The 23,361-nt window shown below is 33.5% G+C and overlaps 2 protein-coding genes across 3 annotated transcripts; one reads left to right on the top strand and one right to left on the bottom strand.

The window, feature by feature from the left end:
• The first annotated feature begins 12,579 nt into the window (after nt 1–12,579).
• Nucleotides 12,580–18,481, top strand: LOC18586537 (lactate/malate dehydrogenase family protein). 2 transcript variants are annotated; one of them, XM_018129577.2, is made up of 14 exons: nt 12,580–12,978; nt 13,083–13,176; nt 14,677–14,763; nt 15,548–15,632; nt 15,950–16,131; nt 16,225–16,295; nt 16,443–16,533; nt 16,630–16,719; nt 16,802–16,903; nt 17,017–17,139; nt 17,540–17,608; nt 17,714–17,782; nt 17,925–17,978; nt 18,066–18,481. In XM_018129577.2, the coding sequence occupies exons 1-14, from the start codon at nt 12,809–12,811 to the stop codon at nt 18,117–18,119; spliced, it is 1,341 nt and encodes a 446-aa protein (XP_017985066.2). In that variant the 5' UTR covers nt 12,580–12,808; the 3' UTR covers nt 18,120–18,481. The 2 variants fall into 2 exon arrangements, with proteins under 2 accessions (XP_017985066.2, XP_007010052.3); XM_007009990.3 differs by having other exon boundaries at nt 12,581–12,978; nt 16,645–16,719.
• A 1,251-nt stretch (nt 18,482–19,732) lies between these two features.
• Nucleotides 19,733–23,355, bottom strand: LOC18586536 (NAC domain containing protein 2). Its single transcript, XM_007009988.3, has 6 exons — nt 23,036–23,355; nt 22,192–22,469; nt 21,909–22,103; nt 20,753–21,364; nt 20,547–20,661; nt 19,733–20,444 (listed from the first exon to the last, which is right to left on the bottom strand). Exons 1-6 carry the CDS (start codon nt 23,196–23,198, stop codon nt 20,035–20,037), a joined length of 1,773 nt encoding a protein of 590 aa, XP_007010050.3. The 5' UTR covers nt 23,199–23,355; the 3' UTR covers nt 19,733–20,034.
• Nucleotides 23,356–23,361: the final 6 nt, after the last annotated feature.

The following is a 23,361-nucleotide window of genomic DNA, read 5'->3' as shown; positions in this document are numbered from 1 at the left end:
AGAATACCCCGGATCCCACCAGTATGATGGACGGATCTGGGAGAATATCATCGATAAAAGGTTATTCGTCCGATATTTTTATCTCACATCATGCATCTCATCTTTCCTCACATTTGCATTCCATTTTAGGTTAAATATGAGATAAAATAAAAGAATAATAACTAAGGAAATATAGTGAACTTAAAAAAATTAAAAGCCTAATAGGATAATCTAAGAATGGTACCGTTCATGGAACGGGCGTCCCGGGGGTGGTAATCCTTCCCCGGGCGTAACCATACTCCTGAACTTAGATCTAGAAAAACGTAGACCAGTTTAAGGTTCTTTTCGATGGGCTTAAAATTAATTTAATGCTTCATCGATTAGAATCGAGTCAATAGGTGACCAATCGCACATAGTAAAAAAAGATTGATGGCGACTCCTAGTTTTTTTTAAGTTTTCATTCGCATCTGACAGTCGGGTTCCTGGACCCGCACGTTACAACAGAAAGGTTACAGCTAAAATTGACTATTTAGATCATTGTCACCTATTAACTTGAAACCAAACTTAAAAATATTTATATCTCTACTATCAATAAGATTAATTAACTAGAGTTTTTGCCTTGCACGATTGTAAAATAAGTTTGAATTTTTTCCTTAAAAAATTATTTTTATTCGAATAATTAATTAAAGATAAAATTACTTTATAGGTCCTTGTATTAAACGGCCAAGAGCTGAGGCAACACAACCATAGATGCAAGCTAGGGCAGCACAGCCCTGGGCCAAGAGCGAGAGCAGGGCGATTGCGGTTGAGTGTAGGAGTGGGAGCGCAGAGGTGGCGAGCACAGCACAGCTAGGGCCTGGAGCCAAGGCGAGAATGGTACGACCAAAGTCGGAAGTGGGGCCTGTGGGACTGCGAGCCTATGCAGCAACTGCATGCTTATTAGCATGATCTTGAGCGATGGCATCTCGTTTTGCAGTTTTGCAAGCTAATGTGTCCCCCACTTTTACGACTTTAGCCTATAGATTGATTATTTAGATCATTGTCACCTATTAACTTAAAACCAAACTTAAAAATATTTACAACTCTACTATCAATAAGATTAATTAACTAAAATTGTTGCCATGCACGTGCCTTGCACGATTATAAAATAAGTTTGAAATTTTTTCCTTAAAAATTTATTTTTGATCAAATAATTAATTAAAGATCAAATAACTTCATATGTCCTTGTATTGTATAGCTGGGAGCTAAGGCAGCGTGGCCATAGATGCGAGCTAGGGCAGACACAATGCAGCCAGGGATTGGAGCGAGGGCGTCAGTGGGATGGTGATAATGCAGGCCTGGGCAGGCAGCAACTGCATGCTTGTTAGCACGATCTTGAACTATGGCATCTTGCTCAACAGTTTGCGGGCTAAGGTATCCCCACTTTTATAACTTTAGCTTTCATTCGGTTCATCTTAGCTACTGTAGCAGCAAAAGTGTCAATTGTGGTCTTTTCCTTAAAAACAACAACCCAACAAATTAGAGTAATTATATCAGTAATAAACAATAATTTGATAAAATTATAAGCAATAAACAATGATTTTTGTCTCCAACAAGAAGACTAGGTGTTTGATAAAATTATAAACAATAAGCAATAATTTGTCTCCAACAAGAACCCAACTCTGAAAAAATTATAGACTAGTTTATTGTTCTTTCGATAGATCTCAAATTAATTTAAGACTTCGTCGATTAGAACCGAGTTAATGGATGACTAATCGCACCTAGATAAAAGATTAGTGGCAACTCATAACCTTTTATTTTTTTCACGTCTAACAGTCGGGTTCCCGAACCCGCACGTTACGACAATATTGATGTGTCAAATAAAAAATAATACCACATCATAAAAAAAAAAATTAAACAAACTTTAGAGTATATGGACTAAATTGAACGAAACTTTATAGTACATTGACTAAATTAAATGAAATTCTATAATAAAAGGATTAAATGATCTTAAATGATGGCTTCTCGTTAAGCAATTTTATGGGCTAAGATGTCCCCCACTTTTGCGACTATATCTTTAATTCGATTTGCCCTAGCTACTTTAGCAGTAAGGGCATTAGCCATGCTCTTCTCTTGAAAACAGCAACCCAATAAATTAGAGTAATTAAATTAGTAATAAATAATAACTCGATAAAATTATAAACAATAAACAATAGAATACTAAAATCATGTTCCTTTCTTTTTATACCAGGTAGGAAAATATTATTTCTTGTTTTTATCAATGAATCCCTCAATTTAAAAAAAAAAACCTAAATTGAACAAAGCGCTATCGTACATGGATTAAATTGAAATTTTTATTATTTTTTGTTTAGTATTACATTTGTACCAAAAATGTACATTATACATCAGAGTTATTTTTTAATAATTAAAACCCATTAACTTTCTATTTGTTCAAAAAATGTACAAACTATCTATAATATATATTGGTATTAATAAAAATTTTGATTTGATAAAAATGAAAATCTTTATTTATTACATTTTGAAATTACTATTTTAAGTGTTTTTATAATAAATATTAATAAAATTTATACATTTGATAAATAAAAATTCTAATTCTGCTGAAAGACTTTCATTAAATTGATACATTTGATGAGTAGAAAAAATTATAAAGTTTATATTGAAATTACTTATTTTATTTTTACATTATTCTTAATAGCAATAAACTATATGTTAATTCACAAACTTTATATCTTAACGTAAATTTCAGTTAATACGCACTTTGTTTGTTTATGTTATTTACGTCCAAGTATGTAAAATAATTTTTAGTTGAAAATGGATTCGAGAGAAGACCGCGCCACTATTGACGCTCATAATGAAGTTGCCGCTAAAGCCAACTGAGTACACTTACCGTCACCCAAGTCTGGGACACCGAAACCTGCATTACTGCTAAGCGAGATGCCATTGCCCAAGATTTTGCTAACAGGGATGCTACTGCCCAAGCCCAGCTGCTGCTAGGACAATCTTGTATTTATAAAAAAATTAAGTTTCCACCGTCTTTATAAACAAAATTCCAATTTTCAGCTTAATATATAATTGTTATTTAAAATATATAGATAAAAAAATTTATAACTCCATATCCAATAAATAATTGTTGTTTACATATACAAAGCACATTACATCAAACATTAATTTAAATTAACAATACAAATATATAATTAAAATAAATAAATCTAGCTACTACCATTTACGGATAGATTGAATTGAAATCAAGAACATGAGTTTCAAAATTTAAAAAATTATATTAATAAAAACTAAGCGGGGTGGGCAAATTGAAGGAATAGTCGGAAAGATTGCTAGTAGAGCAACGAGCCACTCTCCACGGATGACAGACCATAATGTAGCAAAAAAACTAGTGCTTAGAACTTCATTCACGACATTCAAAGAAATTTGGTACTTCCTCTTAACTTGGGAATCGAAATTATAATAGTAAAGACGGTTGTTGAAGCTATAGAAATCAAGATAATTTTTAAGGTGAAATGGTGAACATATAAGCTGATAGACTTGATATACTACTGTTATGTTTTCTCACTCCTTACTCCTTAGTAATAAATATGTTTTTTTTTTTATAATTGAGAGAAAATAATTCGAATCTTACTCTTTAAGTAAGGATTATGCATCAATTAATAAATCAAATATTTAAGTGTCTTTAGTAATAAATATGTTTGTACTAAGGCATTGTTTGTTTTCTTGTTTCCTTTTATCCGTTTATGTCTCTTTGACATAATGTTAGAGTAAGTATATCATTTCTCTTTTTCTCTCTATATGCATAAGAAATTTTTAAAATTCTAAAAATCATATTCGCTTGAGATTATGCAGAGATAATTATAGGTGAATATAGTATATTTGAGAGATAAGACCAAATTTTGTAAGATTTTGCTTCTTGTGCTAAAGAAGCAGAAGTAAAAAGGAAAGAAAAAGTTGCTCAATAAACGATAAATCTGAAAAGAAGTGGCTCGTTGTTTCATTTGTGATGTGTTTGACCTTTTGTTTAGAAAGAATGACAAACGTCTATCACTATAGCTTCTCGATAAATAAATTATGCAAAAAAATTATTTTGTTCTTGTAGAACTTTTAATATTAATATATCATGTACATGTACAACATGTGAAGTTATATCCAGCTAAAAACCATTGGTTCCTCCTATAAATGATTTTCTTTTATAACTAGACTTTATTAGTAGTGTAATTAGTTTGTATATTTTTTTTATAAATGAAGAGATAATGATTTTTAATTACTAAAGAAGAAGCTCTTATGTGTAAAAGTACATTTTTTATATCAATATAATGCTAAACAAATAATGATAAAAGTATCCAATTTAGTCCCTATATAATAGAATTTTTTAATTTAATTCATTTATTATAGAATTTTGTTTAATTTAGTTTTATACTATAGAATTTTGCTCAATTTAGACATTATACTCTACAATTTTATTTATTTAATTTGGTCTTTATGACATAGCACAAAAAAATATTTTTTTGGTCTGACACATCAACACCACTAACAGTCAATTTGGACAGAATTAGGTAAAGTGACTCAATTACATAAAATCTCAGAATATAAAAATTAAATTGACTAATTTTGAAATCGAAGAATTAAATTGATGAAAAAGCTATAATATGGGAACCTATGGATATTTTGACCACTAATCAAATCAATATATTTGAATCTATTCTATTTTTATTTCAATTCAGTTCTTTTTATCAGATGGACGATGGATGAGAATGGAATTATGATGATGTGCTAAAACCTTGGACATATGATTTCATTACTTTTAGAGAAATTATATACTTCGAATTCATTTCAAGAGTTATCTATCCTCTCAAGAATAAATATCGTATGACCATTGTTAGTAGATGAAGGATTTTAATTCATACATCAACAATTGAGTTTTTAAACTCCGCAAATAAATTTATATAATTAACACGTATTAATTTAATAATTATGTTAGTTTATTAAAGAAAAATTATCATATGCACTAAATGTGGAGTTTTTAAACTTCCTAAATGGAATTAGAAATTGACACGTCTCCTTAGGTATATTATAAAAGTTAATATATTAGTTATTACATAAGTAAATGACAACTATCTTGTTGGGGATTTAAATCATGGTAAGACAACTCATATGCAACAGAATATTATTAAAATTTTAATCTCTCAAGCCATGGATCACTTTAATTGAAACAAATATAGAAAAACCATAAAAAAAATTTTGACATACCTGAAAGTATGCTTTTTTTGGTGAAGTCCTCCTTGGCTTTTCGTTTTAACTTTTGTACACTAACTAGGACTTATCAAACCACAGTAGTACAGTTGTCTTATCTCTAATGGTGATCCACACAGTGATTTGCCAAAATCTCTTCACTAAGAGTGTGTGAATCCCTGAACCAAAGTTTGTACTAGCAAACTCTCAACTTTGAGCTCCCTTGTATTTCTCTCTTTTTGACTATAATCCTATCTCAACACATGAGAGAATAAAATAGAACTTGTCTATATCTATTCAAGAGGTGACTAAGAGATTGTTTTATAAAGTTAATTGACCTACTTTATAACCAATAAGGATTATAAAATGTCTTGGGCTAATTGGGCCTTTATTTAATACTCCATCAAATTATATTTGATTTAGCCCAATACTTAATTGGATTAAACTTCTATAAAATCAATTCGATCACATCCAATTGAACTTAAATTAATTTCAACAATTCACTTTATGTGTGTGACCCATTAGGTTCCCAACATGTTAGCAATAAATATAAATTAATTCAATTAAGAATTTATATTTATAAATTATGAATGGCATTTAGCAATATATCATGACCATCCAAATGTCAAGAGAGTCAATATGATTTGACTAACTTTTCAGTGTACAGTATCTCAATGTAAATCAATCATTTCATCATATATCCCAGATAAATAAAAAGCCTGGCTCGGTGTCTACTTTCTAACTTATCCATATTAGGCCTGCAGCTTCTATATTGACCTATCAAGATTGCCTTGACCAAGGACTTTTAATCAATATAAGCTAGGAGCAAATGAGATATGTCTCCTTCAAATCACTTGGGGTGATGAATCCTCTCTGGACTACTCATTCATCTTCGCATGCTTCATGCTGGACCTAAAAGCACCATGTTTAAGCATCTGGTCATCTCCAAACCTGTCACGACCCGAAACTCCCATCGAGCCCGTGACAACCGCCACGACATCCCGATAGGCACTCATTACCCCGAATGCAGATCAAAATCCCGCAAGGCTTAGCATCAGCTTCTGCATCTCCCTAGTGAGTGACAGTTATTAAATCTCACATTTCAAAAAAAATCATAAGTCATTTCCAAATCAAAACAATAAAATATTACTTTTTGGCTCACAGGTGCATTTTCGTCATTTTTCTTCGAAAATACCGAAACTCTCCAAAAACATGGTGTAAAAGCTAAATATATTCATACATATTTTAAATCAAATAACTGAAGAATAAAATTACTTTTACAGTGACACGTGGGCCCCCAACTGACTAAGAAAATGTAGGGTTACGAACCCTTACTTTCTAAGATGCAACTCCGAGATTAATTATCGTCTTAATCAACGAAAAATGTATAGGAACAAGGGGTGAGATTATAAAATCTTAGTGAGTAGACAGACATCATCAAAATAATCTAAAGCCGAGTAATACGAGACAATTAAAATAATTCATCCCAACCCATATAAATAATTGGATTTCATCCAATTACTCAACATGGCTTATGCACTTTTCAAAAACTTGGCCCTTGCCAAAAATCCATTCTCGGAGATACCCCGCTAAGGCATCTTACCGAAACCACCAAGGTTGTTTATTGTCACACACACAAACACATTTCACCTCTGACAACACAGCCGTTCCTCGGCATTAGCTGAGTCCCAGTTTCACGTGGTGGCCAGCGTGAAGTGTACTCAAATCCTACCTCGGGAGTTATCCTACGCGCCTCTCCAATCGAGGTAAGCTCAATAATTGGGAACCGTACCTCTCTAATTAGGCTGGCCCACGGAACCCCCGTCATTGCAGTGCCCACTTTATAATCCACCAACCAATAAAATCACAATAGTATGACATGGGTCACTTAGCACATTCAAGGCAAATCAAAGCAGTTCACATGTTCTTAAAATCATAAAAATAATCAGTCATACCCACATTTATCATAAGCCATTTAATGAAAATCATGGATAAACAACACAATCATAGTATAGGTCTCCAATTACTCTATTTTTGAAATCATTATTAAATTTTCAAAAATTTTATAAAATTATTTTATAAAATCCCATTTTTCCATAAAACACAATAATTTTCTAATTAAACCATTTTTTCATAAAATCACACAATTGTATAAAACTACTCTAAATAATTAAGACGATAATAAGTTTACTCACTGTTCTAGGAGTCGATATACTCCTGTTTTCAGTCCGCGGGTACAATCCTTTACCCGTATCTAATGGCTCACCACCTAGCCATAATCCATGACACATATTTCAATTAAATTGTGTCTAACAGTCATAAGCTATTTCAGGCTCGATATATATGCATGATATGAAATGAAAAATGCACAGGTAGCCATCTAGACTCGGTATTGACCTAAGTCGATTTTTCATCCAATAAATTGGCCAATGCGTCCAATTTCACTCCCACTTTCTCCATTTCTTTTCCAATCCCTCAATTCACCAAGCACAACTAATTAACACACAATTAGGCAAATTTATCTTCACTTTTCTTCTTGGAACTTTCGGCCATTGAAGGTTCATGGGGAAAATGGATTCTTTTCTTGTTGTTTTGTTTCTAAACATGTTTAACTAACTCTAAACACCAACATAACTCAAAATCAAACAATTCCAACATCTTTCTCTCTCCATACCCATTTTGACCAGCCATAATTTCATCATGAAAACATGTAATTTAACCATGAAAATTAAGAAAAAATGCATGGGTAAGGTAAATCACTAGCAAAATCAAAGAAATTTTACCTTTGCTTGATCAAATCTTTGAATTCCAACACTTTCTCTTTGATTTTTCCCACCTAGGATTTGTTCTTCCTTGGTTTCTCTTCTCTTCTGGTTTGGCTGATCACTATGGAAGAAATGGGCTGATTTTTTGCCTTTTTATAAAGAAATAATAAAATAATAAAAACATGACATATGGCATTTCCTTATTGGCTCAAATTTTAAATATTTGACTTTTAATTCTTTAATTCTCCACCACACATTTCTCATGTTTATCCATTTCCATGATGAATAAAATCTCTTGGTCTTGACAAGTGTCGGGGGTGAAAATTTACCGATTTGCCCCCGGGGTGGTAAAATTACCATTTCACCCTTATACTCCAAATTATACCGAAATTAAAATTTTTCACTTCTAAACTTCAAATCATACTCCAATACTTAAATCATACTCCAATAAGTCAAATGGACCAAAAAAAATCTTTTCTAAAAATTTTCATTTTGTCCCCAAGTGGCAAATGACCATTTTACCCCCTAGATAGTGAAAATTTCGGTTTGACTCCAAATTGATCCTCGAACTCCGAATTACCATTTTGAGTCATCCATGAACTATGAAACTCTTAATTTCACCTTAAAATTCCTATTTGAACTAGTTCGAGGCTTAATCGACTCAATAGTACCATTAGGGGCAATATCGTCTTTTAACGATTTCTCGAACTTTCTAAATCTGCAAACATTCTATTGAGCATGTAAATGACGTCATAATTATTTTATAGAACAGGGTTTGACAAGACCCGTAGAGGTGAACTCAAAGCATGACAATTCACATACAAGATGACCTGGTATCACAAGTCTAAGGATTACTTACACTTCTGATACATGAGAGTATTTCCATAGACATTTGAGTGAAATACCAAATGGAACTCTTATAGCGGGTCATGTTCAGTGAACTTGTTTCTTAACAAGCACCCACATACTATTCCCAAGTATCTCACATACTTCAACTTATGAGATCAATTGCTTATTTCTAAAGTAAGGAGACTTAGCATGTACTAGCCTTTGAGCATTGTCAATGCCCTTATTCTTGACAATACAATGACCAGGAACATATTTAAGAACAAGGCTTTGATGTATAAGAATCTTATAATTATAACCTTTATAATTTCTTTGCAAGGCTATTATGTTCTAAGGATTTTATCTACATAAGTCTCTCATAACTTTTTATAAATAAACTCATGGATAAAGAAATACCTCATACATTATATAAAATATCCATAATGTATTTAACATGACATATGACTAATTAATATAGTATTTTACAAGCACAAAATCGATTGGCTTGCAGGGCTTACACTAACATATCTAACCTTGTTTATTAAATAAAACACTTCATCACATAATATCTGAACATTTAACTCAATAATAAATACATATATCTTTTTTAAAAAAAATTGAGTTCCAAACCTTCATTCTTCCGAATAAAAAAAAGTCGTTGGTATATGAAATAATAATCTTTTACTAATTTTATTAATTATAACTTAATGGTGAAAACTTTAAAAATTAGATTGATTTGAATTTCATTTCCAATATCCTTCACTCTAGCGTCTCAAATTCCATGGGGAGAACAAATACTTAACCAAAGAATTCATTCTCAAGTGAAACTTTCAACATTAAATGGATCAAATTTTTTAAAAAAACTGATTGAATCGAACAAACTTAAAGGAAGGATTGAGCCAACCAAACATTAAATTAGTTCGATTGGTTTATTTTGGACCTAAGAAATCAAAATTGTCACCTTTATCTTTTACAAATTACAATATTGAAATTTATAAATTTGATCCATAATTATAAAATATACAAAGAATATCTAAAAATAAAAAAAAACATAAAATTTGTCCCCTCACTCACATAAATCATAACATTTATGTCCTTTCACATAAGTCATCAAATTAACCTTCAATTGTTTTAATTTTTAAATTCTAACATTCAAAATTTACATAATAAAATTAACATATACAAAATAAGATAACCTATATAAGTTATAGGTTATGAAATGGGGTGGGGGTGTTACTCATTGCTGGCACTTTGGTAGTAACTTAGAAAATAGTAAATAGAAAAAAATATATTTTATATAAATATAATATATAATATTAAATTTGGTTTTTTGATCAATTTGGTCTAAAAATTTTAAGATCAAGAATCGATCAAATAAATTGATTGAAGTGAACTTTTAGACTATTAAATCAAATGGACCAATCGAATTGAACTGTTTTACTCAAATTGTATTTAGTTTAATTAGATGATTGGCTTGGTCCAATTTTGATCACTTCTACAATTTTCTATGATGTATCACAAGTTTGTTCATGGGCCATTGGGTCATTTTAGATTTTCCAACCCAACTCGCTTTGAAATGGAAAAAGTTTAGCCTTAATATTATTAATATAAAATTACTTATTAAATTCATTTATTTTAGACATAATATACAAAAATATTCTTAAATTATTTAAGAAAATTTATATAAGTTCTTATACTTTTATTGCACTCAATCAAGTCCTTATATTTTTATTTTGAGTCAAATAAACCCTTATAACTAATGCTTGACTTAGTCAAAATGTTATTTATTAATCTATATTATGTGATGCTGATGTGGTATATTAAAATATCATAATTGGTTATGATGTGGTATGTTGATATATCATAATTGATGATTACATGACATGCTAATTTGGCATGATGAAATACAATGAAAGCATAAAGACTTATTTGAATATTTTTGAATAATTTAAAAACTTATTTGAGCATTATGTCTTTATTTTATTATAAAAGAATCCATTACTTGACCTTCTATCTTTTTTCTTCTCTTTAAAAAAGAGGGGAAAAAAACCTCATGTTGCAACAATCAAACTCAATATTTCATGCTCCATTTTATTTTGTATATTATTGGTCCTCATTCCATTAGAAAAAATCATTAGTCCTCGACTTTGAAATGATACAGGAATTTCTAATTAAATTGGTCAATAAATGATTTTGCCTACATTCAAATAAATGAAGTTCGGAATCTTATGAAAAACAAAAACGAGCATGTTTCCCTTTGCAAAAATGATAGCCACAAACCAAAAAAAAATCCATCAAAAATTCAAAGAGAGAGAGAGAGAGAGAGAGAGAGAGAGACTTTAATACTTGAGCAGAACCCTATTTCTACAAGAGAAAAGAAAAAAATTCATTGTGTTTAGAATTAAAAGGGGTGGGGGAAATTGTTAACAAGAAAACCAAAAGTGATACTATGGGCGACAGAAGCTTTGACGGCAAAGGCTTGGAAATTGGAATGGTGAAATTTCCTTGTGTTTGCATAACGTGGGGCTTCTGTCAACAAGATACAAAGATAATTTCAAAGGGTTTTTGAGCACATTTTGTAGCGGCTGCTAGTTAAAGTGACACCAAAAGCAACAAAGAGATAGAGACACCCACACCTTGGAGTTTTGCATTTTGTCCAACAATATCTTTGCACCTATGAATCAAACAAAGCATGTTGTATGTTTTTTAACCACCCATTTCTTATCTTTAAATTCCTTTTTTTGTCACAATTTCAATAAACTTAACATCAAACATCATTAAAGCAAAAACCAATGCCTCCAAATCCCAAATTGATGTCACACTATTCCCTTCTGAATTTTTGGATTTTTGCTGTTGGGAACATTCTGTGTTCACTTTCACTACCACCTCCAATGTCGTCTCTTCGTTATTTTGATTTATATATATACACATAAATATAAACACATTATGGTCAAAACACGAAATTATTTATAAAATCAAGAATTTTGAGATTAGGATTAGATGTTGACAATTTACACAATATCGAATATCATGCAATCTATTTTAAAAGGATTTTTGGATTAGGTTTTTTCTCCAACTGCAAATTAACTCTAATTTAACTTATACTTTTCATAATAATTTTAAAAAATATATTTTTTTGAACATGAACTTTTTTCACTTGCAACAAGAATACCAAGTTAGGCTTAAGTTGGCCTTCTTTCTCTGTGGGCTTAATTCGACTAACTAGCCTCCTTTTGTCTCCTTGGGGGGGCTATGGCACATGGGTTTTTACTAGTAAACATGCTAAGCCTCCCTAAAGTAGTTGGTTTCTTATGATACATGTTATTGTGCTGAATTTTATAAGAGAATAAGCTTCTTCAAGAGAAAAGGTTAGGAAAGTCAGAAACAATGGGGTTGTCCCTCCTTCTTCTTCTTCCTTTTAGAATAGAGTCCATTGTTGTTTCTTTTTTACAAGCTAAGAAACCCAAGGAAATATTGGGAAAAAGAATAACAAAAGGCCCAAGGCAAAAAGCAAGAAGATTGAAAAGCCAGAACAACTTTATTTTCTTCTATAGAGATCAGAATGCTACCATAAACAACACATTTAGAGATATCAAGAGTCAAAGGGCCTTAAATCTCCACCCACACAAAGTCTAGCCCACCAAAACCAAAGTTTAATCTTCAAAATATAACTAAAAATGGAAAGAAAAAAAAAGTTATATATGACGTAAGATTTTGGATGACATTTGATGACAAGTGTCATTTGCATGGCCTTATACTAATATTTCATTCAAATCATCCACCTCCCCTTACCCTTTCCTCCATTTTCCCCTTATTCCCCCTCTCCCTCCCTCCATTTCCACAAAGCATCTCTTACAACCAAAGGTCTTTTCCTTTGTCCTCTCTAAAACCCCTCTTATTTCTACTTCCCAAGAAAGATTATATTGTTTCCCTGTTCCTCTGCTTTCCTCTGTTTTGGTTCTGTTTCTTTCGAATTACAGCCAACAAGGACTCTGCTGCAAATGGCGCTGGCAGAGTTATCAACTTCCTATACCAAAACGGCAACCCGTTATCACTTCTCACAGCTCTCACTCTCCTCTGCATCTTCACGTTTCTCTGATCATTTTCGCCGTTCGTTTCGACCCACATCCAGAACCCGGAATGCTACAATCTCATGCTCCGTTACATCAGAGTAAGTTTTTTTTTTTTTCCCCTTTGTAAACTTAAATTCGAACATCTTTTATGATTTTTCTTTCTTTTTTAAATTGATGTGGTTTTGCTTGTTTTTGTTCTTAGTCAAGTTCAAGCCCGTATCCCGGTAGAAGCTGAGAGTCCCAAGGGGAAGACTGAGTGCTATGGTGTCTTCTGCCTCACTTATGATCTCAAAGCTGTATGTTTTTTCTTTTTCTTTTTCCTTTTTAATTTTTGTCTAATATTGTAATATGTTTTGAAACCAGCAGCCGAATTAAGTTAATTCATTAGTGTTAGTAGGTTTTTGAGTGTGCGTGTGTTTCTTTCATAGTTCCATGGAAAATGGTTGTAGTGTTAGGGCATTGATGTTGGGGTATTATTTCGTTGATAGATTTGCTGAATTCTTTTTGCTGCTTTTGGAGTCAAAAAGTGCATATGAAAACAAAAAAAAATTCTGTGGAAATAAGAATTAAGCATATATTGCAACAAGATGCATGATTTTTCTTTTACGAAGAACAATTCTTTATGTGTTGCATCTTTTTTTTTTTAAAATTTGTTGTTCATTCCATAACAGAGGATACTAAAGGTTCACCTCTGGGAGAAGTACAATCATGATTAAAGTCTGTTACTCACCTATTTGGGGATAACAGCCCTTAATCACAATAAAGCCAATCACTAAAGGAACATCCAGACAGATCACATACACACAAACCAGCAGTACCTTCCCCAGAAAAAAACAGAGTCCATCCTGTACCTTTCCAAAGGAAAACCCAAGCAACTCCCACCACCCTCAAAAACTACTAGGTGGACAGGAACAAAAACTGTACACAGTATTCCATAACAACACCTCCCTAACGACCTAACAGGACAATGGGGTAGCCACACAAAACAAGCTTACCCCTTAGCCTACCTCATGCCCCAGGTGGCTGCAACAAAAAAGAACCCCTGGGCTGAAGCATAGACAAATTGTGGAATCCCTTCAAGAGGAGAGCCATCAGCATCTTCTATACATATACAGACCATATCCACCACTGACCCCCAGTTACAAAAAGTAGAAGCTTCAGTGTCACCCTATCCTTTCCATGGCCAGAAGCGGATCTTCAATCATCCTCTCAGTAGAACGAAAGAACTTAGCCACAGAACTTCCCCGACATCCACCACAATCCAAAAAACTTTGAACCTTCATAGTTTCTATCAAGAAATACCAGACTCAACCGGAAAGCCAACCAAGACACGGTCTCTTATGATTTTGTGTTGCATCTTAATCGTCTGTTCATTTTTACTGATTATGATTTTGTTCTCTATCATTTGCTTTTGCTTTTGCTTTATAGCAACTCTTTAGTATAGCAACTAAAAGTAAGTATGAAACAAAACCATAGTAAATAGTCTCACCAAATTTCTTTGTCAATGTGTGTTATCTTCATTACTTCTGTACTTGTTCATTAGCTAATGCTTTTCTATTTTGAGTTGCTATGAGATTAAACTCAATCTCACCCTCAATAGTGTTGGAATAAAAGAGATTAGCGGTGGAACCATTTCACTCATGTGACCTTTTCAATTTAAAGCCCACAGATCAGTCACCTCAACCTTTTTTTCTTTCCTTGCCCACAATTTGGTCATCTTTGATTCTGGCATCTTGTTTGTTTGAATTATTTAAATTATGGTGGCATCAGTATATCATTGTTGCAATTGTTAACAGGAAGAGGAGACAAAATCCTGGGAGAAATTAGTAAATATAGCTGTCTCTGGCGCTGCTGGGATGATCTCCAACCATCTTCTTTTCAAAGTAAGTAACTTCAATTTAAGTTTGAAATCCCTTTCATGTCCATTGAAGATTTATTTAGGCATAATGCTTAAAAGAACCCTTGATCTATTTAAGAAAATTCAAGTAAGTCCTTATTCTTCTACTGCAATAAAAGAATAATGATTTATTTGAATTTTTCTGAACAGTTCAGGAGCTTGTTTAGGTATTATTCCCTTTTTTATGTTTATAGCTTTTCCTCTGTGAATTCATCATCATCTATACTTGCTGTTAACCAATTAACCAGATGCCCTTCTATAACACTGACTATCCTAAAAAAAGGTTATTATTAAGGAAGGATTGTGTGCATCAGTGAAGCTAAGTATCATGTGAGGTTAAACAACTTACTAAACACAGGCTTGGTTCAATCCAGCTGCATGCTTGGATCCAAATGTCCTGTAGGATATAGCGAATGAAGATAACGGAATCTTAACAGCAAATTATATTATAGTTACCATTTCCAGAGCATTATTCTACAGTAGTTGTAGTGATAGTTTCCTATTCCTTCAAATTTCCAGCCTTAATCTCATTAATTGCCGTTTTTGCTTTAATGCTATGGAAATAAATAAAGGAGATATTCCCCCACCGTTTCCAAATATGCTCCACTAATAAATATTGAGGTTGATGCTTGATAGTATCTTGATTATAAGGTTTCTTTTACAATACTGCATTAATGTCCTGGATATCTTCATTAGAGAAAATAGCCCTTCATAATTCATGAAATTTGTATTTAAGATATATTAGTAGCTAAGTTGTTTTGCTCTTCCAGCTTGCATCTGGTGAGGTATTTGGACCAAATCAGCCAATTGCTCTGAAACTATTGGGATCTGAAAGGTCAATACAGGCTCTTGAAGGTACGGCTCTTGATTTATTTTTATGATGGATTTTGACAAAGTAGATGTCAATTGTAATTTCAAAATGAAGAAAACTGTATATTTCTTGAGAAAAATGGGTATAGTTTCAATGAGCAGCATATGTATCTATGACAATGAACTCTATGCACAGCCAAACTATTGTTGGAGCATTTATTGTGAAAAACTCTAGACTTGAAGTAACTTGTTCTTGGAGAAAATGGTCCTCCTGAAACTCTTTTGATGCAAGGAACATAAACAATGACACTCTTTCTGTAATTGCTGCCACTCTTTTCAAATTGATGTCCTAATGCATGCAGGAGTGGCAATGGAACTTGAAGATTCCTTGTTTCCTCTATTGAGGGAGGTTAGAATTGGAATAAATCCATATGAGGTGTTCCAAGATGCTGAATGGGCTCTTCTGATTGGAGCAAAGCCACGAGGGCCTGGAATGGAACGAGCTGGCTTGTTAGACATCAATGGGCAGATATTCGCTGAGCAGGTGCTTTCATATTTTTGGGTCTTTTTTTTTTTTTTTGACTTATTACGTGTTAAAATCAAGCAGCAGTCATGACCTTGGTTCTAAACATTATAGGGAAAAGCTCTCAATGCTGTTGCATCTCATAATGTCAAGGTGATAGTAGTGGGCAACCCCTGCAACACCAAGTAAGGAGCTTTGCCATTAAGGCTGTTGCTGCTGCTTTCATTGTCAAAATGATATGCATCATATCTTTGTTATTTCACTGTGCTTGATGCCCAAGTATATAGGCTCCTTTAAGGCCTCTAATTCATTATTTTATTCTTTTAATGCAGTGCCTTAATTTGTATGAAAAATGCTCCAAATATACCTGCAAAGAATTTTCATGCTTTGACTAGGTTGGATGAAAATAGAGCAAAATGCCAGGTATATGTATTGCTTGAGTAATACCTGTTCCAGTAATTGTTTGTTATTAATTTTCACCTGCAAAAATAATAATAAAAATACTGTTTTACATAAAAGCAATTGTTTCTGCAGCTTGCCCTAAAAGCTGGTGTCTTCTATGATCAAGTGTCAAATATGACAATTTGGGGAAATCACTCAACCACTCAGGTATTAAAAACTGTCTTAGAAAATGCATAGATTAGGTTCCGAAGACTTTGTCATAAGATATTCTGTATGTGATTTTGACTAGGTTCCAGACTTCCTAAATGCTAGAATCAGTGGCTTACCTGTCAAAGAGGTCATCAAGGATCACAAATGGTTAGAAGAGGAGTTCACTGAAATGGTCCAAAAGGTAAGATATATGGAACCATTAAGTAAATCTCTGAAATGCCATGCTGGATAAAACTTCATGAGCTATTTGGGCCTTATCTTTTATCAGTTAATATGTAATAATGTGATTTGCAGAGAGGTGGTGTGTTAATTCAGAAATGGGGAAGATCTTCAGCTGCATCTACTGCTGTGTCAATAGTTGATGCCATCAAGTCTTTAATAACTCCCACACCTGAGGGTGATTGGTTTTCTTCTGGAGTAAGTTCATGCCCATAGAGTACACATGATCACATGCATGCATGTTGTGCCTTTATTAACTCCATCTTTACCTTAACAGAGAAATAATTTTTTTGCCCAACCTTCCATAAAGAGGGAAAATTCTTTGGAAGTAATTGTATATTTGAGATCCATTACCTTTCTAATTTTTTACTATAGTCTCCATTGTAAAAGGGGAATATATTGCATATGTGCCCAAGTGCATATTTGTGTATAACTCCGGCTTTTTTATGCTATTTCTCATGTTGAGAACAAGTATACTGTACTTTGTTTGCCAAGAGAGTAAAAACCCATAGCAGTTATTTAAGCTGAACAAGATTGTACATTGTATTTATGCTGTTCCAAATCATTTCCATTCTTACTTTTTTCAATGCTAATGTAGGTTTATACCAATGGAAATCCATACAGTATAGTGGAGGATATCGTTTTCAGCATGCCATGCAGATCAAAAGTAGGAAATCAAAGACTTTCTTTTATCTTTTATTGAAATCCTTTTGTTCACTCTTATATAGATTTAAGGCAACTTTAGAATGTCATTTTGAATTCCGCTCTGTAGGGAGATGGTGATTATGAACTTGTCAAGGATGTGATCTTTGATGACTATGTACTAAAGCGAATTAGAAAGGTAAGCTTTTGTTTCCAGCAAGAATTTTGTGGATCTAAAGGGGAATATGGAACTTTTGAATATCACAGTATGAAATAAGCACACGACATCCATACATTATAGCACTAATTTTTATACATTGTTACACCAACGAATTTGCCAGACGGAAGCGGAGTTGCTAGCTGAGAAGCGATGTGTAGCCCATCTTACAGGGGAGGTAAATGACTAAATGTCAAGACACAACATTGTTCTCACTATTGCTGAAAGAAGCAGATCATTGAATGCTTTTTTCTTCTCTTTTCAGGGTATTGCTTACTGTGATCTACCTGAGGATACAATGCTTCCTGGAGAAATGTAAATCAGGTAGAGCCTTTTCTTCCAATTATTTGTCCATTTACCACAGTCAGCTGTAGGACAAAAAAATGAAGAAGAAGAACAAATTGAAATCACATGTATGCTACATTGTTCGTTGTATGAGTAGTATAGCAGGTAGTAAACTAGTAATACCAAAAAACATGTCAATGTTTACCCATTTGGTTGATTGTGATTAAAATATAAAACACTAGTCTCCAGCATGTACCTTTGATCTTGTATTATAATTGCCAGTTAGCTGGCTCCATTTGCCATGAACCATGGCCATTACACCAGATAAGTCTGAATCATCTTGGTTATTGTTGAACAAATGTATCATGTGCATTGGCAAGTACATTGTTCTTGGAAGCCCATTGTTTATTTATCAGTTTTTGCGGCAAGAGCAAGACAATCTATTTAACCAATGTTCAAATGTGGGGTTTATACTCCAATGCTGAATACATGCTTGCTTGAGCTGCTATTCCAGGAATGGAAAAGCATTTTATCTTTCAAGGCAGGCGATGACTGCATGTCCACATGCAACCACACCTACCTATTTAACTGTCTCTTTCTGAGGAATTGTACTACTCTGATCTAAAGCTCAAATTAGTGCCACAAACTTTCCACCTGAATGGATTTTATTTTCACTCATTTAGGACCTTTTAAATTTTAGAAAAATGTTTTCCATTTTCCTCTATAAACATGAACAACAAGATAAATAACTAAATTTGGAAAATTGAAAAACAAGATATGGCAGTTGTAGTGGAAAAGTTTTTCCTTTCCTTGGACAAATTAGTGGAAAAGTTGGAAACCCAACTTTAGCAATTTTGTAATATTAATAAGGAAATTTAAGAGAGAAATTTTCCAAATTCCTTATATTGCAGAAATGAAGATTAACTGTTGAAAACATATTTTTAAAATCAATCAGCCCTTAACTTGAAAAGCATTGTGCCCTTGCCTAGATTGAGTTTTTGAAGCTTAAGTTTTTCTGGATTTGTATGATAAAGCTTTTGAACCTAATTAACCATATGATTTACTCCAACATTGTGTTTACTTAAGGGAAAAAAAAAAACCTTCACCAATATTTTATTAAATTCTTTTAAATGAAAAAACAGAAGATACAAAATGAAACGAAGGGAAAGAATGGGTTCTTCCCTCTTTGGCCATTAGTATAAGCATAGAATTTCCCAGTTCTTAGTTGAACCCAAAGTTTTAATGTTAAATTTCTTTGACATCCATTCATTACAAATGCGTAGATTAGCTAAAAGATTCCATTGATTTCGTGCAAAAGAAAAGAAACAAAAAAAAGTCTCCGTTGATACAAGAATCTGCCCTTGGAAGCAAATGACAGACAACAAATCATGTTATACAAATACAGTTGCGAAGACCCAAACATGTAAATTATTGTGCATCCATTGTTCAAGAATTTTGAAGACAAGCATTTGCTAATGAAGAAGAAAATGACAGATGGAAACCATAATAGTCATGCAAATACTTTCCTTTCAGAAAGCCCCCCAATAATATAGCAATGCAAAAGAACTTTTAATAACATTATACTACCATCTACAAATGACCAACATGCATTGTAAACAAATATGCAAAAAAGTCATAAAAGGAATGTAGGAAAAGAAGCTAGCAAGCAATCACTGTATGATGGCTTACAAGTTACAAACCCATAGTTTTTTTTTTTTTTTCGTATGATGTAGTACCTTACAACTATATAATGTAAGCAATTCTTAAGGATTACAATGAAATTAATAAAGGTATAGGTTATCATTTTGGCAATCATCATAAAACAAGAAAATAAATGATGTACCTCCAAGCAGCCTAGTCAACCTATAGGGATAACTAACATTCTACCCAACATTTTTAACCAATTGATGTGTTTGGGTGAATCATAGCCAACTCCACTAATTTATGTGTTACCTGGTATAGATACAGGTCCCAAACTTCAAACTCACAGTTATGATTAAAACCCATAACAACATCAAGAAGAACCACCCTCTTGCCAGAACAGACCCTGCTTTGCCAGAGAGTAAGCTTGCCATTGGCAGAAAATTGGACGAGTTAACATCACCTTGTGGCAAGCTGAAAGAAAGAACAATATTGACATTCCCATTTTTGCTATGTGACCAGTCCAACTGATTGCCAGATGAAGTCATGTTTGTTATTCTTATCATGCCAGCCACAACATGAACAGAACTGGAGGCCTGTGCTGCAGAATTTAGCTTGAGAGCTGCATCTTTTGAAGGGAATTCAGAGGCAAATGCAGGAGGAGCAGGAAAGCTACCCAACATGTGACTGGCCTGTTTAAGAAATGGATACTTGGTACCTGCACCATAAAGAATGCACCAAAAGTGAGCCCAAATGAAGACAATGATGAAATATAACAAGGAAAAAAGGCATAAAGTGCTAAGCATTTCCATCATCTTACCAGATTCAAATTTTGTGGGCTCCAACTCTTGCTTTGAAGAAGATGCATCACTGTTGCCAAGTTCTTCCAAATGTTCACTTGCATTGGACACTTGCTCAGTTCCTCCATTTGAATGCTGTTATCATGTAATAATACGTTAATAAGAAGCAGCAAAAAGCTTCTACACGTATTAAGACAAAGAATCAAGACAGGAAGGAATTATGTACCGTTTGGGCAAGAGGTTCTTGGTCAGAAACAGGGATCTCACTTCCCACCATTTGATCAGAATCAAAAGCCAGAGGCTGGTCATCAGCATCAATAAATGTAAGATACTCATCAGGGTCAAAAACATCAGATTCTGGGCCAATGGGGTTTGAAAGATCATTAGCTTCCAAGAAAAATCCATCATTGGCTGGAAGATAATCAGTAACATCCAGGTATGGCTCATCAAGAAAATAGTTATTGTCAGCAGGATTGACGTTTTCAATTGGTTCGACAACATATTCATCCTTAACTGGTTTTACAATTGTGGCTATCCCATTTGGCTGAGGTAAATCAGAGAACACATGCTCATGATGTGGCTTTGAATCACTTTCAGTGGAATGCATGACTGTAGGCTTCTGATAATCCTCAGTGAACTCCATTGAATGTTCAGCATGGTTGCTAGATTCCCCATGATAGAAGTTGGAAGGAAGTAATGCATTCCCGGACATATTGCCTGGTGGCTTCTGATAGTCTTCACTAAACTCCCTTGAATACTCAACATAGTTATTTGATTGCCCATGATAGAAATTCTGTGGAGGTATGGCATTTTCTGATGGACTGCCAATGTCAAGATTCTGGAAAGAAGCAACATTTTTCAGAATTTTGATCATCAAATTAGTACAAATCATGGCTGAAAAGACGTGGTAGAATTACTAACTAAACAAAAAATAGATTCTTTTGATTGAAAGAAAGGACAAACTAATTACATAGATTCTTTTGATTGAAAAAAAGGACAAACTAATTACGAAGAGAACACAGACAAGCCTCCTAGTAATAAAGAGAAGGATAGCATCTAAGCAATGAAGCCAATTCATCGATAACTAAAATGTCTGATCTAGCAATGCTACATACTATCATTGTATTCACCAAATTATGAAAGACTTGTTTCAAAGAAGTGCCAGGAGACATTTACTGCCAAATTGATCACAAAGAAAGCCTAGAAAAAAGTAAGGACATCCTTGACCCAACTCTACAAACAAAAACACCACATATGCACTTCATTTTCCAGCACAAACTAAGAAGCAATTTTCTTGAAAATTAATTCTCATCCTAGAAAAGATCAGAAATATTTGAAAGTAACAAAAGCATTTACCGAGAAGTGCCCAAAACATCACACACCTTATCAAAATCATTCACTTCAACAAAAGCATCATAATTGGCAACCTCTTCATCCATTGCCACAGCATGTTGACCAGGCACGAAAATTGCCTCATCATCCTCCCACTCCTCTTCAATAAAGGGTGCCCCATACTGCTCCCCGTTCTTTGGTCCAGACCCGCTCTTCTGAAATACTCTACACAACACAAAAGCACCCTTCCACACCCAACAACCCAATGTTAATTCCCAAACAAATATCAAACAACAAGACACCAAAACGTCACAAAAAAGACCACTGTCTTACCTGTTGAATTCCAGATTTCTCCAATTCCTCATCAATAAGGCGGTACTCATGCATTACCCAGTTAGTCCTTTCACCACGTGGGGCACGGCCCTTATGATAAACTAGGGTTTTCTTCATGCCAACAACCCTTTCCCTATAGCGAATTGGACGGTCCTTGCCAGTTGTCTTCCAGTAGCCTCTCTCAGTTGCCCTATTGGTCCTCGACCCATTCCCATATTTCTTGTCCAGTGCACTGAAGAAGTACCACTCTAGGTCCCTGCTCTTCAGCTTTGACTTATCTATTAAGAACAAAATTTTGATTTACAACTAAAAATAAAAGCCCTAAAATCTAGTTGCAAATAAAAGACAATCGTAAACTAAAAGTGGCTATGTTCAAAAATTAAACTTTAAGCAGACAAAACTGAAAATTAAAATCAAGAATAACCAGTTTCAAGAATGTTCTTTTTCCATTTTATTCAAAAAAACTTGCCTTCAGATAGGCTTAAACTCAAAGTGATTATCTTAAAAAGTAGATTTTAAAGCGGAAATTGAAATTTTAACCCCAAATTCACGAATTTAACTATATATTTGACCAAGTAAGAACATACCAATTTAAAATTTTTGAAAGAAAAAAAAAAACCCTAACAAAAAGGTTAAACTCAAACTGGGTATCTTCAATAATCAAATTTTATAGCAAAAAATTGAAATTTAACCCAAAACTCATGAATTTAACATATGCTTAACCGAAAAAGAAAACCCAATTTCTAACTTTGAAATTTAGGACCAAAAAAAAAAGCCCAAAATTGAAGAATTAAACAATAAAATGACCGAGCCAAACGAAAAAGAAAATTCGAACTAAAATTACCAGGGAGATCCCAAGGCTCGGATCTGTAAACATCAACAACAGAGATCGCATCGAAGGAAGGCTTGTTTAAGACTTTGCGTTTTAGATAGTAACGAACGAGTTCTTCATCGGTTGGGTGGAACCGGAACCCGGGAGCTAGCGAGGTTGCTGAGTGACGACTCATCGAGTCACTAACCAAAACAAAATGAACTAAAAACAACGAAGGGTTTTAAACAATTGGGGATATTTCTCTTGCAGTAACAAAAACAAAAGGGTTAGTCGATGTCGGAAGGAAGAAAGCTAAGAAAAGCCATTGCAAGAGAAAACTTGGTAGGGTCTGAAGTTGG

The sequence above is a fragment of the Theobroma cacao genome, chromosome 10 (genome assembly GCF_053813885.1).
Source record: "Theobroma cacao isolate CCN51 chromosome 10, ASM5381388v1, whole genome shotgun sequence".
NCBI lineage: Eukaryota > Viridiplantae > Streptophyta > Magnoliopsida > Malvales > Malvaceae > Theobroma > Theobroma cacao.
Note: the sequence above shows the minus strand (reverse complement) of the source record. Positions and strands in the feature narration are given on the sequence as shown.